Here is a 15,321-nt window from a genome sequence, read left to right as displayed (position 1 = left end):
CAACTCAGTATTCGTTCAAACATGTCACTGACGTTTACGCTGACCGGTAAGAGTAACATCCTCGCGGCCTGTTACTTTCCAGCAGTAGATTTGAGCGATGGTGATTACGAGCTCGGTCTGACGGACTTTGAAACTTACTACACGATATCTAATGTAAATTCATCGAATAATAAGTTTTACTTCGACGAAGATGACAAGGAAATTGTTATTCCCGAAGGATCGTACGAAATATATGACTTAAACAAGTATCTGAGACGTGCAATTCTACAATCTCGTTCCAACGATGCGACAGAGAAAAAGCTTCGCAAAGAGGATGAAGAGTATCCTTTGACTATTCGTGCCAATAACAACACGATGAAAAGCGAGATCAAGTGCGCTTATCGAGTAAATTTTACCAAACCTCACAACATTGGATCGCTGTTTGGATTTTCGTCCAATCGCGTGCTGGAACCACAACAGTGGCATGAATCGAACACGTCGATAAATATCATCAATGTAAACATCATTCGTATTGAATGCAACGTGACCGCGGGTGCAACGACAAGTGCGTACATACGATACACGAGTTTTCACCGAGGGTGCCACCAGGATATAAGATATCGGAAAGACCTGCACAGATCATTTACCTTCCGATCATCGTACGGAGCATTACGGACCTGACGGTTCGCGTTGTGGATCAAGACGGACGATTGCTCAATTTTCGCGGAGAGGAGATCACCGTTAGATTACACGTGCGAAGGCGATAGCGATAAAGTGATATAACACCGATAACGTGAGATGCTTGTTTTGAACGAGCAAACGAAACAGACGAGAGACATAATTTTTAACAGAGGGACGGTGGCGATTAAAAACATTCGATCGTTCAATAGAAAGAAACTTACTGCGTCGAACGTTAAATTTTTACAATCATTGGGCTTTGTCGTACGAAATATTTGAGATGGCTGATATTTTGGATATTAGAGGCGAGCCGATCTTTGACGATCGCATCGTCAAGTATGAGTTTCACACGTACAATCCGTACGTGAACACAACGTTTGGACATAGCGATGAAATAAGGATACCCATACAACAGCAGGATTTATACACGTTACCCTGTGAAAGCTGTCTCTATGTCGAAGGAAGACTTACGTCAAAAGAAGAAGAAAATGCGGAACAGCGGCCAAAGCTTGGAATTAATTGCGTGGCGTTCATGTTTGAGGAAATTCGATACGAACTCAATGGTTCTGAGATTGATCGTAATAGAAACGTTGGAATAACTACTCTTTTGAAGGGCTATTCAACGCATTCAGCTGACTTCACACATCAAATGGAGAATGCCGGATTTGTACATCCGGTGTTTGATTACGATGTAAGAAGATTAGTAACAGAGGATGGATATTTTAGTTTTTACGTACCGTTGCACATGTTGTTTGGCTTTTGCGAAGATTACAAACGTGTGGTAATTAACGCGCGTCACGAATTGATTTTGATACGAGCGCGCAACGACAATAATTGCATCGTGGGAGATGCAGCGAAAGAGCCGAAACTTGAACTGTTCAAGATACAGTGGCGAATGCCTCATGTTACGTTGAACGAAGTCAATAAACTGTCTATGTTGCGTATCTTGGAGAACGGACGATATCTGAGTATGAGTTTCCGTTCGTGGGATCTGTACGAGTATCCTCTATTGCCGAGCACGACGAAGCACTCGTGGGCTATCAAGACTGCGACTCAGCTCGAAAAGCCGCGATACGTCATCTTTGCTCTGCAAACTAATAAAAAAAACAACATGTCAGTACACAAAACTTTCCTCGACAATTGTAAATTAACCAACGTGAAACTCTATCTGAATTCTGAATTTTTTCCATACGATGATCTAAATCTAGACTTTGACAAAAACAGAACCGCCATTTTGTATGATATGTTCGTACGCTTCCGTACATCTTACTATCAAATCCTCCGCGAAAGAAGTGAAACGTTATTCAAGACAGATGCTTTTAGGAAAATGTTTCCTATGGTAATCATTGACTGCTCTCGACAAAACGAGTCCGTCAAAAGTGGCACCGTGGATGTGCGTTTAGAATTTGAATTCAAAGAGAATGTACCCGCGAATACTACTGCCTATTGTCTCATCATACACGATCGCGTGATCGAATACAGCCCAATGTCCAACGTAGTGCGCAAGATTACATAAAATTACAACGTTGCAAAATAAAATATGTTCCCCCCTTTCAATATAAGATATAAAAACCACGATTTTTTTGTGATCGAGCACAGTCTCGAAAAGTCCTTCGTCATGACTATACCAACGTTTGTCGATCTGCAAGGATTTATCGTTGGAAAGAAATTTGTCGCAAAGGAAGTGGCGGTGTTGAGAGAAGGGACCATTCTTTCTCATTACATTTTTACATGCCCCATACCATGGAATTACTTGACAAAATCAGAAAAGTATTGCGCCTCCTGGCTGGGTGCTTATCACCATGGATTGCAATGGGAAGACGGAATGATACCGTACAGCATGACGAAACGTCTGATTACAATGGCTGTAATTGGTGCGGAATGGAAAGGCGACAATAAGGCTATTGTGTACGTTAAAGGACGTGAAAAACGCCAATGGCTGGCCGATATACTCGACAGCGACGACTTGATCATTGAGACCCTCGATGCCGATTACGAAGATATAGAATCACTGAATAATCTAGATGTTACTAATACTATGCGATGTGTAAAACATGCTAAGAACTGTGCGTTACAAAATGTATTTAAAATATACAATTGGTGGTCGCAACGCCAAAAAGAATTGTATCAAATTTAAATAAATAAAAATATGAAATTTTTTTAAATATATATAATATGTTTTAATTTCTTTTCTCCAAGTCTTTCCTCTAGTTAAGTATTAGCGCGTTCTAACATGTTTCGACAAGTTTCAACGAAGGGACGATTTTATCGCAGTCGTAAAGATAAACTCTATTGTTATTATTGGCGTCGTCCCCATAGACAAAAAAAGGGGTACAAAAACGGTTAGAGTGCATTCTTACGATATATTGTACGGTATGCTCGATAGCAGTTACACTGAAAAATAATTGATTGCTTAGTCATATCTTAAAATTCGAAAATATCTGTTTAATTAAATCGCGTGCGAGAAGGAAACGGAACGAGAGGAAGAGAGAGAACAATAGGGTAAGTATAGAACTGCAATGGGCGGGAGAGAGAGATGTGCAACGGGTTAGAAAGAGAGCGCAATAGTGTAAGTACAGGACTGCAATGGGTGGGAGAGAGAGAACTACGGATTAGAAAGAGAGCGCAATAGGTACTAGAGACAATAGGCGGGAGAGAGAGATGTGCAACGGGTTAGAAAGAGAGCGCAATAGTGTAAGTACAGGACTGCAATGGGTGGGAGAGAGAGAGAACTACGGGTTAGAAAGAGAGCGCAATAGGTATGAGAGACAATAGGTGGGAGGAGAGAAGGAACAAAGTCTCCCTTCCCGCAGACCCCTCCTCTGTGACGTACTACCCCCCCTCTTTCTTCTAGGGCCCGGCGCGACACCAACGCGAGCCACCTGGTGGCGGCTCTGTATCTGTGTGCACTTCCCCCTCTCTGCCCCCTCACACACACACACACATACCCCATATACATACACGCACTAACACATAGTGGGTTAGAACCCGCTTAGCTATTCTACTCTCGTATTAAAATTATCAAAAGAATCAATTTAATATACTAAATACTATTTTGTAACAAGTTAATTTTATACGAAAATTTTTAGGAAACTTACAGCTGCTAAATGTATACTCTCGCGTAATAAAGGCACGAGTACTGTACAAGTGATTTTATAAAAATTATATAATTAAGATCCAGTCATGATTTGAGCTATCTTCAATGCACCAATTTTAATTTCGCAGGATAAAAACGCGTCGTTGAATGAGAGGATGGATTCCTTACATTGGTTTTGTATAAGATGTATTAGATGTTCGGCAGATATCCCTCGAGTTTGGCTTTTGATTGTAGAGTGCTTTATTTTATATAATATACAGAGTGAAAAAAACGAGCGAACAGAATCACATGCGGAGGAGGAGCTCGCAGAGAGAATAATAATAAGTGCTCGAGGTGTAACGCGTGTAACAGTGAGGGCAACCAATGAGAGACAAAAAAAAACTGGGGATATAAAGCTGAGTTTTCAATTAAGATCTGTGACTCTAACACCCTCACTAAAACGAAAAAAAGGTTATTTTTAATCAGGATTTCAAACCCATGCTCTCAACACAAAATTGAAATTTTTTAACAGTCAATGACTTCGTTAACGCATCTGCAACCATGGAATCCGTTCTTATGAATTGTAGTTGAATCTGTTTTTGTTGTATCTTCTCGCGAACATAGTGGTGCCTGACATCTATGTGTTTGCTTCTCGCCCGATAGCATCCATTCAGTCCTAGTTCCATAGCACCCTTGTTGTCGCTATGTATTATGGTTGCTCCTTGGTTCGAATCCTTGTCGATCTCATGCAGAAGATTTTTCAACCACATGGCTTCCTGTGTGGCAGCAGACATGGTCATGTATTCTGCTTCTGTAGTAGATAGTGCTACAGTTGCTTGTTTCTTCCTATTCCAAGCAACTGCTGCACCTGACATCCCGAAAACGTAACCAGTAACGGAATGTCGATCATCCGGATCTCCCGCCCAATCTGCATCACAATAACCCTGAAGTTGGTAGCACTGTTGCCAATTTAGCGGTTTTCCAGCTGGATCTAGCGATTTTTAAAGGTTGTCTAGCTGTAAAATTTAAAAAATGCGGCTAGCGGTAATTCTGACGGTATTTAATTTTATTTTTAGCGTTTTCTAACGATTTTTGTTTCACTGCTAATGCAAAGAATTTTTGTATTTAAAGCAATGAAAATGTGACCGTAGCGCATGCTCACATCACAGTGGCTGGATTCCGTTTCAGGTATATACGCGCATTTTATATAGTGAGCGTCACGCGGCCCTCTGATTGGTTCGTAACTCCTCAAGACTGAACTTAAGACGGTCTTGAATATAAGAACTGACTATGAATACCGGCGTATATGGGAATGCGCGCATATGCGTAAAACGGAACGCAGCCAGTGTTACCAGTTACGTGATCATAACAATCCTAATCTGAATTAATTTCTTTAACGATTAATATCTCGGTTCGCGGGGCAGAGCGATGCTTTATTCTGCCAGATTCTTTCGTTTTATGAAAAAACGCGTCGAATAAGTATAATTTTATCGATTTTTGAGAGGATTACCCTCTATTTTACCCTATATTAAAATGGGAAAAACGAAAGTTTATCAGCAAAAATTTCGCTTGGAATGGAAGATACATCCAAAATTAAAGGATTGGATTCGGGAAGAATTGACAAATAAAACTCAAGCATACTGTATGTACATATTGTAAGTGTAATATTCAATGTAAACTGAGCGATTTACTTTCCCATGCTGAAACAAAAAAGCACAAAACAAACTGTGAATCGCACATACAAATAAATAAACTTCCGTTCAAACCTTCGTCCTTTAAGACACAGCAGCAAGAGGCTGCTTTAGCATTATACGTTAGTCAACATAGCGCAATAGCGCCAATTGATCATTTAACTGCCTTATGTAAAAATAAATTTAACGATAGTGAGTCGTGCGTTCAAATAAGGTTGCACAGAACCAAGTGTACCAACATCATAAAAAATGTGCTGGCTCCTCATTTTATTGAAGATTTACAAAATGACATCAGTAATTCAAAATTTAGTTTATTGCTCGACGAATCAACGGATATTAGCATTACAAAACTTTTAGGTTAGTATTTGTGTATATATGAATATTCTCAGAGTAGAGAGAGAAGAGACAGGTCGATTCAATAATTAAATTTATTAATTTTGACATCAATCGACTAAGTCTATGACATCTCGACTATGATAGCTCTTCAGTTTGGGATAGTTTTTGTGAAGAACTCTCCATTTTCAACTCCTTTTATTTGCAGGTATTGTTATCTTATATTTTAGTGAAAAGAACAGAAAGATAGTGTCAACTTTTCTTTCAATGGCAATCCTAGAAAGTGGAAATGCAAAGGATATTGTAAAATGTTTGAAGAATGAGCTTGAGAAATTCAAATTGAACATTAAAAACTTGATTGGCATAGGAACGGACAATGCTTCTGTGATGGTTGGCTGCAATAAAAGCGTATATACTGAGCTTAAAAAAGATGTACCTGACCTTATCCTTATTCGATGTGTCTGTCATTCAATACAGTTAGCAATAAATTACGCATGTAAAGAATGTCTTCCAACCACAGACTTCTAATATATAGAAGTCTGTGCTTCCAACACACTTAGAATTTTTAGTTCATGAGACGTATAATTGGTTCAGCATGAGTTCTAGTCGCCAGTCCGCATATAAACAATTATACGAAACAATTAATAATGGCAAGGTAATTAAAACTATATTTAAATAAAAAATGTATATCGACGTTTTAAGAGCTATCAAATTGAAGAATTATATTATTTTAGGAGACATTAAAAATTACGAAAGTTTGCGATACACGTTGGCTGTCTATTGAGGTTGCAGTTTCGCGTATATTAGATCAATGGCTCGAATTGAAGACACATTTTAGTATTACAATAAACTCTGAAAAATATTATACTGTTAATACCTTGTACGAAATATACAAGGATGATATTAATTACTTATACTTGCTGTTTCTTAAACCCGTTCTTTCAGAACTACAAATATTAAATAAGAGCTTTCAGAGCAATATTAATGATCCAACAAAATTATTGAATAATTTAGTAATGGTTATACATTCTTTAAAAAACAAAGTTATAAATTCAACATATACTTTTGACATCGTAACGACAGATTTTGATAATTATATAGACAGAACGTGCTACTTAGGCTATAGATTTGAAAATGAAATAATAAAGTGTAAAAAAAATAAAACATTAGATGAAAAAGTCGAGAAAAATATCCGGATGAGATGTACTGATTTTATCATTATTCTCATCAAACAACTGAAACAAAGGTAATGGCTCTATTCTGAAAATAAGTTTATAAATATATTTTTTTCGAAAATGATATATTAGCATTAGATATGTCAAGGATAAGATCAATAGTATGTGAATTTATAATTATTATTTTTAGATTACCTGAGAATTACAAAACTTTAAAGAAAATTGATTTATTTTCTGTCAATAATGTGTTAAAAGCTGTAAAAGGGGATATATCGTCCGTTTTAATTTTTGAGAAGGATCATAATATACGGGAAAAAATAGTTCAGCAATACCAAAATATAAATTACATCAAATGGATGAACGTGACAAATACTTCTCTATTTTGGGCGGAAGTACATGCCTACAGAGATGCAGGAGATAATAATCCGTTTGGAGATCTGGCTAAATTTGCATTAACCCTCCTTTCTTTACCATGGTCAAACGCTGATGTTGAACGAACATTCAGTCAGTTAAATCTATTAAATCAAAGATTAGAAATCGATTACAAAATGCAATGGTTAATGCAATTTTACATATAAGATAATAGATGGATGCAATTTAATTTTTAAATAGAAAATGTTAAATAGCAATTGTTTTTAGATATGGTCTAAAAAGGTATAATAAATGTTGCCATGATTATGAGGTACCAAATTCGTACATAAAGTTAATTGGGACCAATATAGCATATGTTGGTGACAAGGATGACAAAAATGAGAACGTCATTGATCATATGAAGACGAATGGATCACGATCAATATTGAATAGAGAAATTTGCTGCGACCTCTTACAAGTTTTACATTTATTTTTAGTTTATAAAATAACTTTTTAAAAACTTTTATATTTTGTTCTTATATCTATTTGAGAAAAATTTTACAACAGATGAAATGGGTAAATAGAATATGCAAAAACTCAATATTAAGTTTAACATATTGTGACGTGACATTTTGTCAGTCACCCAGAAAAACAGCATAACGCGAGATCCTGGGTCCTTCAGGGTCAACGGGCGAGCGCACAGGCGAATGTGCGACATTATTAATTATTTTTATGTCTTTTGGCGATTATTGTGTTACTTATTTTGTTATTCTCTTTTTGCGATTATCGTATTATTTTCTTTTTTTTCTTTTTCTTGTCGCTATTTAGTTAAGTTTTAGCTAACGTTAAGACGATCCTGAGCCCGGATTTCATTATTAATTACGATCAAAGCCGGTGGCTATTTAGTCTCTCTGTGTTTGACCGCCTCACCCATCACGAGAAGAAAGAAGACGTCGCCTGCTACGAGGGAGACATTACGGTCAGAGGAATTTGACTGGAATCACGGAAAGAGCGGTACACGCAGGTCGTATTATTTCATATTTGTTACTGTAATGCCGCCGTTCTTCTGTGAATTATCGCACGATTATTGCAGACGCCTCGGAGAGAGACGTCAGCCGGGAACGGATCGACAGGCAGGACCTCCGCCGAGGCGCCGTAACCCATAGAGATCACGGGAAGATCCTCGAGCGACCAGAAAGCATTTTCCGCCTTTTTGGAAAAGCGCGCCACAGCGCCAAAAGGTCCGCGACACGCAAGGACCCGCGGGATTCGTCGCGGGGTCACGCGGTCGCGGCGAACCAATTAGAAAGAGCAGAGGCCGGTAAGAGAGGGCCGGACGACCTGCGTGAATCCGCGAGTACTTCCGATCGGCACTTGAGCAGTGACTGGCCCTGACGAAGGACGCAGGATCTCGCCGAGCTTAATTGACGCATCGAGAACATTCCTGGTGGCGAGCACTGCTGTCGGCTCTCGCGCGAATCTCGGAAGCTGCTGAGGAGGAAAATCTTGGTGAGGCGAGCGTTATTCATCGTATTGTAAAGCCACCGATCGCGTATTATTTTGTGAGCGTCTCGAGCGAGTCGCGTGTGTGAGTCTCGCGGGTTTGATTCGGCCGAAGTTGTACCGGCAAAGACTAACGCCATTGTTATTATCGATACCCACAGGCCGTTCGCTCGAAGTAAGGAATTTACATGCTCAGAGTTATCGTTATTGCTCGCCCGTGTCACTGCCAAGTCATATCGTTCGTATTACGTGTTGAGATTCCGGTTTGTTTAAGAATTAGAGTCGAGCCGCGTGTCACCGCTCAGCATTGGGCTGTCGGTTGCGGGAAGTTTCGAGAGTCGGACCTTTCTAAGTACCGTCGACGACGACCCTGAGATCGTCTCTTCTGTAATAAAGTAAACTCGTCGTCGACGCGCGACCGCGGAATTCTGTAGATTATGGCAACTCATGTATCGACGCGTATTAAATAAATAGGAAACTCTTTGTTATTGTTAATATTAATTGCTGTATAATTATTTCTGTCTGCCTCTACCTCGTTCTCCGACATTGTTCCCCGCACATCGCGAACCACCCCCTCTACCAATTTTGTTGGCTGAGCTAGCTGAGCCTGTCCGTCGCGAATTCCGTTGCTCTGTAATTTCTTTGTCCGAGCGTAACATCTTAATATTTAGTGCGAAGAGTGGCACGCTCTCTCGTGCCTGGCGCCCAACGAAAATTAGTACGGCTCGAATATCGTAGCATATAAAATTTCAGGAAGAACCGCACTTTTGCTAATTACATTATTGTGTCCATCTTTTGAGCTATCGCGTAAAAAGAGCAGCGGATGAAGTGACGAAGTTGTGCCGTTTCCCCAAAAGTACGGTCACAATATATATATGTATATTCCTAGTTATAAGTAATTATATATGTTACATATACACATATTCGAAAAGTGAATTAAACATTTACGTCTCAGTTATTCAGTCGTTTTAATTTATTCTGACGACTTTATACTGTTAGCCCGATATTTCATGTGTCGACAAACTTTTCAAGCACATTGATTGGCTATAGGACAGAGAGATCTGAGAATCTCTCTGTTTTACAACCAATAAATAGGCTTGAAAAGCCTTGTTGTACGACACATGAAATATCGGCCTTAGCTTGATCTTTAATCGGAATCGACCAATCATGAAAGTGCTTTAGGGCATATATAACATGAGTCTCTCTCTCTCCTTCTATATACATATATATGTACCACTCTTTTTTAGCATCTTATATATAAATACGTGCGTAAAAGTGATTACAAACTTATATAAATATCTGACGATTTTTTGGCGGTATTTCGAATAGAATTTAGCGGGTAACTCTTTCCAATAGTTGGCAACAGTGGTTGGTAGTCGCCATCCTTTGAAAATTCCAGTTTGAGATTTGACGTGCCTTTCAAGTACCTCAATATTCTTTTGGCTGCTGACCAATGTACTCTTCCTGGGTTGTTGTTAAATCTGCTTATTACTCCAACAGCGTGAGCAATATCCGGACGTGTTCCTTGACATGCGAAGATCAAACTGCCGACCAGTTCCTGATATGGTAACTTGGGGTGCGTTCCGAGTCGCGCATGAAGCGCGTGGACTGCAATACTGATGCACAACATTTTGAAATTGTTCCGTTTTTTCAATGCGCGCATAACACGCATGAAGCGCTTATGAATTCGGACCGGTTTCCTGTGCGAGCTATGCGAGTTCAAGATGGACGCTATACAAGACGGCGTCAATAAACAATTTCTAATAATTGTAATTTCTTCTTTAATACTTTTAAAGAAAAATGATGAAAGTTCCGATGACAATTCCGACTCGAGCGATAGTGAAAATGAAGTCGAAGGCATATCTCTAAGTGATACGCAGAAAATATTTTTTTTATTAATAGTACCTAGATAAATCACGTGGGAAACAAATTGGAGTTGAAAAAATTATTGATTACGTCGATCGCGTAATTTCTAATTAATATAACGTCTAATCTATACATTAAATAAATCAAGGTAAAATAATATGCCATTAATTTTGATGAAAGTATTCAACATAAATTAAAAGGGCGAAGTAAAAGTCAGAAGTAAATTACATTTAAAATAATTTAAAAATGTTAACATATTTACAATAGAAATATTACAAAAAATTGCTTAAAATTAAAAACATTATGCCCGTTACTTAAAATTAAAAACATGCTGCGCGTAACAATTGTTAAAATTAAAAACATGCTGCGCGTAACAATTGTTAAGCAATTTTTGTAATATTTCTATTGTAAATATGTTAACATTTTAATATTATTTTTAATGTAATTTACTTCTGACTCTTACTTCGCCCTTTTAATTTTTGTTGAATAATGCCATTAATTTTATCTTGGCTTACTTTCGCCATATCCTCTTCATTTAAAAATAAAATTAATACTTTATTTTTATCCTCTAATAAGACCGGGAAATCATGCAATTGCTGTAATCGCTGTTCCATCGCAAATCGCAAATATTCGTCCGTTCATTGTTGTATTGTCCGGTACTCGTTGCTCGTTCCGAATTACAAATCATGCGCATAGACCGCATGAACGCATCAGACGCATCAACTGCCTCAGGTCGAAAGAGAAGCAGTCAATGCGCTGAGTGGAGTGCTAAGAATTCAGTACGGTTAGTACAATCTGGGGAATACAAGTACTCTCGAAGCGCTTTCGAAGCGCGCAATAGTTAACTCGGAACGACTTTCTATGCAGTCTACGCGCTTCATGCGCGATTCGGATGACCCTTGGTCATCTCTGCTTTTTCTTCTTCCGTTGTAGGTGACATTTCTTTAGACAGTTTCTGATTTATATCTAACGGAGTCGATGCTTTGTTGCAATCCTTCATGTTAAATCAATTGACGATGTTTTCAATGTACGCCGACTGATCAATCCAGATTTTTCCTGCATCTCTGTCACGAGTAATCCTAAGTCCCAAACAGTGTCTGACTTCACCTAAGTCTTTCATTTTGAACTGCTTCATTAGTTTGGACTTCGTGATTTCTTTTAATTTTTTATCGTTTGAAAAAATTAAAAGATCATCGACATAGACTGCGATAATTATTTTCTTATCTTCTTTCGTATAAATATACACATATTGGTCGGTTTTAGATTGAGTAAATCCGATTTGCTGTATTATAGTATTTAGCCGCTGATTCCAAGCTCTACTGCCCTGCTTTAATCCGTACATGGCTTTATGCAAGCGACATACTTTCGCTTCTTTTCCTTTCATCACGAATCCCTCTGGTTGACGCATATAAATTTCTTCGGTGAGGTCTCCATGAAGGAATGCAGTAACTGCATCAATATGATCCACATCTAAATCATACTTGGCGGCCAGTGCAAATAATACTCTGATAGTTCCATAACGAACAACTGGAGAATACGTTTCTTCGTAATCGATGCCCCTTTTCTGCGAACATCCTCGGATGACTAGGCGAGCTTTGTGTCTTTCTATTTCACCATTGGCATTTCTTTTTATTTTAAAGATCCATTTTGATGTAAGTGCAGTTTTACTAGGTGGCAGATCCACTAGATCCCAAGTCTTGTTTTCAAGTAGCGAATCATATTCCCTTTGCATTGCTTCTATCCAAAGTTTTCTATCTGGACGTTTTGTCGCTTCTTTTACTGTTTCCGGGTCATCTGAAATGACAACAGCTTTGTACACTATGAAATCACTGAAATTTTTGGGTTTCGGGACACGGTTGGATCTTCTTAAGGTTTGTTCTTGAAGTGATTCCAAGGAGTCTACATAGTCCGAATCATCTGACTCGGATTCTTCCGAAGATACCCTCACTATTTCCTGATTTTCTTCAGTGTCCTCTTCTTCATTTGCAGGATCTTCTTGTTCGATGTGCGCGTTATCTTCTAGGTCGATTAATGGAACAAGTTCCTTTTGTGATGAATCTTCTTTTTTAGTTGGATCTGGGCTTACCGTAGTTTTAGTATTTTCTAAAAATATTACGTCGCGAGCTTTCACAATACTTCTGTGTTCTGGATCCCAGAGACGATATGCCTTCGAGTCCTCATAATATCCGACGAATATATATTCACTCGATTTTGCATCCCATTTTTTTCTCAATTGTTTTGGGATGTGCGCCATTGCTTTGCAACCAAAGATCCTTAAATGCTGTAAATCGGGTTTCCGATTTGACCAAGCCTCTTCTGGTGTTATACCATTTAATCCTTTAGCTGGTGAGTGATTGATTAAGTATACAACTGTGGCTACTGCCTCTGCCCAAAACTCATTACTTAGGCTGGCATCTTGCAGTAAACAACGTGCTTTTTCAACTATGGTTCGATTTATCCTCTCCGCTAGACCATTTTGCTGTGGCGTGTATGGAACAGTTGTTTGATGCTTAATTCCATTGTTCTTGAGGAACTTCAAGAGTCTTTGATTTATATATTCGCGACCGTTGTCTGACCTCAAAGTCTTGAGCTGACGATCACTCTGTTTTTCTGCAAGGACCTTAAATTCTTCAAGTGTACCAGGTACTTGATCCTTCGTTTCCAAAAAATAAACAAAGACTTTTCTAGAACAATCATCAACAAAGGTGAGGAAATATCGAGAGCCTCTAAATGAGATAGTCTCCATAGGACCGCATAAATCCGAATGTACCACTTGTAGCAATTCCTTGGATCGACTTGTACTTGGTTGAAAAGGCTGCTTGTGTTGTTTTCCTTTCACACAAGATATACACACGTTGCTACTCGGACGTTCGTAATCTATTCCTGTAACGTAACCATGAGTTAACATGCTCATATTTTTACGATTCATATGACCTAATCTTTTGTGCCAAATTTTCGCTTTATCTTCGGATCCGACGTAATGGATTTTTTGTACGGGTTGACACAGACGGTACATATTATTTTCTTCGATTGCTTCTGTTACAATTTCTCCATTAATTTTTATCTTGCCATTAACTGTCTGACATCCTTGACTATTAAAAATTAAGCTGTATCCTTTTTGGGCAATTTTACTCACGGATAATAAATTGGCAGAAATTCCAGGTACATGTAAAACATCCTTAACCTTGATTGTACTAACGGCTTCATTTTCATCGATGACTTTCAGATCGACATCTCCTGTACTTAATGCTGATTGCTGATAGCGTGTCCTTGTTGGCAGTGATTACTTGTTCACCAGATGAGCTAGACTTCTTGTTTATCCACTCATCGTTCATGGTGACCTGCGCTGTAGTACCGGAATCCAGATACCAACTCTTCTGATTGACGCTTCCCGTAGAAAATACAGATAAAGTTTTAGTTTCCTTGTTTTTTTTTTTCGAACTTTGCATTTTTATTTTCATCTTTTACTTTATTTTTCGTACACGCTGAGGATATGTGGCCATATTCATTACAAGAAAAACAACGTGGACCACGATACTTGCCTTTGTATCTATTCTTCTGAGTCTTTATATGTAATGCCGTCTCCGAGTCTGCCACTTTACCTGTTTTCTCAACTTTTATATCTTGTAGTAACTTCGTCTTGATAGTATCTCCAGTGATAGGTGTTCCTGAGCTTTCAAGCCCCTTGATCATCGGTTTGTATTCTTCGGGCAAACCAGCCAATAATAATGAACCTATCCATTCTTCGTTAACCTTGAAGCCGATGCCGTTTAATTTGTGCGCTGTAGTGATTATTGTATTCACGTATTCATCCACCGTTGCACAGTTCCCGAGTTTCGTTGTCGTTAGCAATTTCAATAACCCGACGCGTCGCATTAGACCGGAATCCTCGAACGCACTTTTCAATTTGTCCCATGTCTCCTTTGCCGTGGTAGTATCTTGCACGTGTACGTAATTTACGGTACACAGGATTATCTTAGCGCGAGCACGTTTGTTCTTTTTTTCGTTATCGTTATCTCCAGTTACACATTCCCAGAGATCCTCGTGTTCGAGGTATGTTTGCATTGCAAACCTCCACGTACTATAATTATCCCGACCTTTCAATTTTTCTATCACGGGTAAATTCGTGGATGACGAACTTGCCATTTTTGAGGCGATCTCGTTCTATGCCTTACGACGGTTAGGTTTCTTTATCACGTAGTCTTTCCGAACCGAATTTTTGTCACTTCTTGCACGAAGCACGTGTATCGTCCGCTTCTATCGAACTACTTCACTTGGCGACACTCTGGGCCCATAACCTGATGGTAGAGTGCTTTATTTTATATAATATACAGAGTGAAAAAAACGAGCGAACAGAATCACACGCGGAGGAGGAACTCGCAGAGAGAATAATAATAAGTGCTCGAGGTGTAACGCGTGTAGCAGTGAGGGCAACCAATGAGAGACAAAAAAAAAACTAGGGATATAAAGCTGAGTTTTCAATTAAGATCTGTGACTCTAACAGCTTTCAATATCTGAGGCTCAGAGAAAGTGCGCCATTTCCGAAACAGCCCATGTATCGATAACCCGCGTCTCGACATAGAAAAATATGATAATATCGTCACTGATGGAACATATATTTCGGCAGACGCGATAAACGGTCGAATTAAAATCGCAATGTCATCGTTGA

The 15,321-nt window shown here is 38.8% G+C and overlaps 2 protein-coding genes across 2 annotated transcripts; one reads left to right on the top strand and one right to left on the bottom strand.

Annotated features, from left to right (window-relative positions):
- Positions 1–937: 937 nt before the first annotated feature.
- Positions 938–2,173, top strand: LOC108780508 (uncharacterized). Its single transcript, XM_018548254.1, has one exon. It carries the CDS (start codon positions 938–940, stop codon positions 2,171–2,173), a length of 1,236 nt encoding a protein of 411 aa, XP_018403756.1.
- Positions 2,174–11,658: 9,485 nt separating this feature from the next.
- LOC108780507 (retrovirus-related Pol polyprotein from transposon TNT 1-94) lies at positions 11,659–14,798 on the bottom strand. The gene is made up of 3 exons (XM_018548253.1): positions 14,191–14,798; positions 13,896–14,039; positions 11,659–13,744 (listed from the first exon to the last, which is right to left on the bottom strand). Exons 1-3 carry the CDS (start codon positions 14,796–14,798, stop codon positions 11,659–11,661), a joined length of 2,838 nt encoding a protein of 945 aa, XP_018403755.1.
- Positions 14,799–15,321: the final 523 nt, after the last annotated feature.

The sequence above is a fragment of the Cyphomyrmex costatus genome, unplaced genomic scaffold, assembly GCF_001594065.2.
Source record: "Cyphomyrmex costatus isolate MS0001 unplaced genomic scaffold, Ccosl1.0 scaffold701, whole genome shotgun sequence".
Taxonomy (NCBI): domain Eukaryota; kingdom Metazoa; phylum Arthropoda; class Insecta; order Hymenoptera; family Formicidae; genus Cyphomyrmex; species Cyphomyrmex costatus.
The sequence above is the reverse complement of the archived record's forward strand: the minus strand, read 5'-3'. Positions and strand labels throughout refer to the sequence as shown.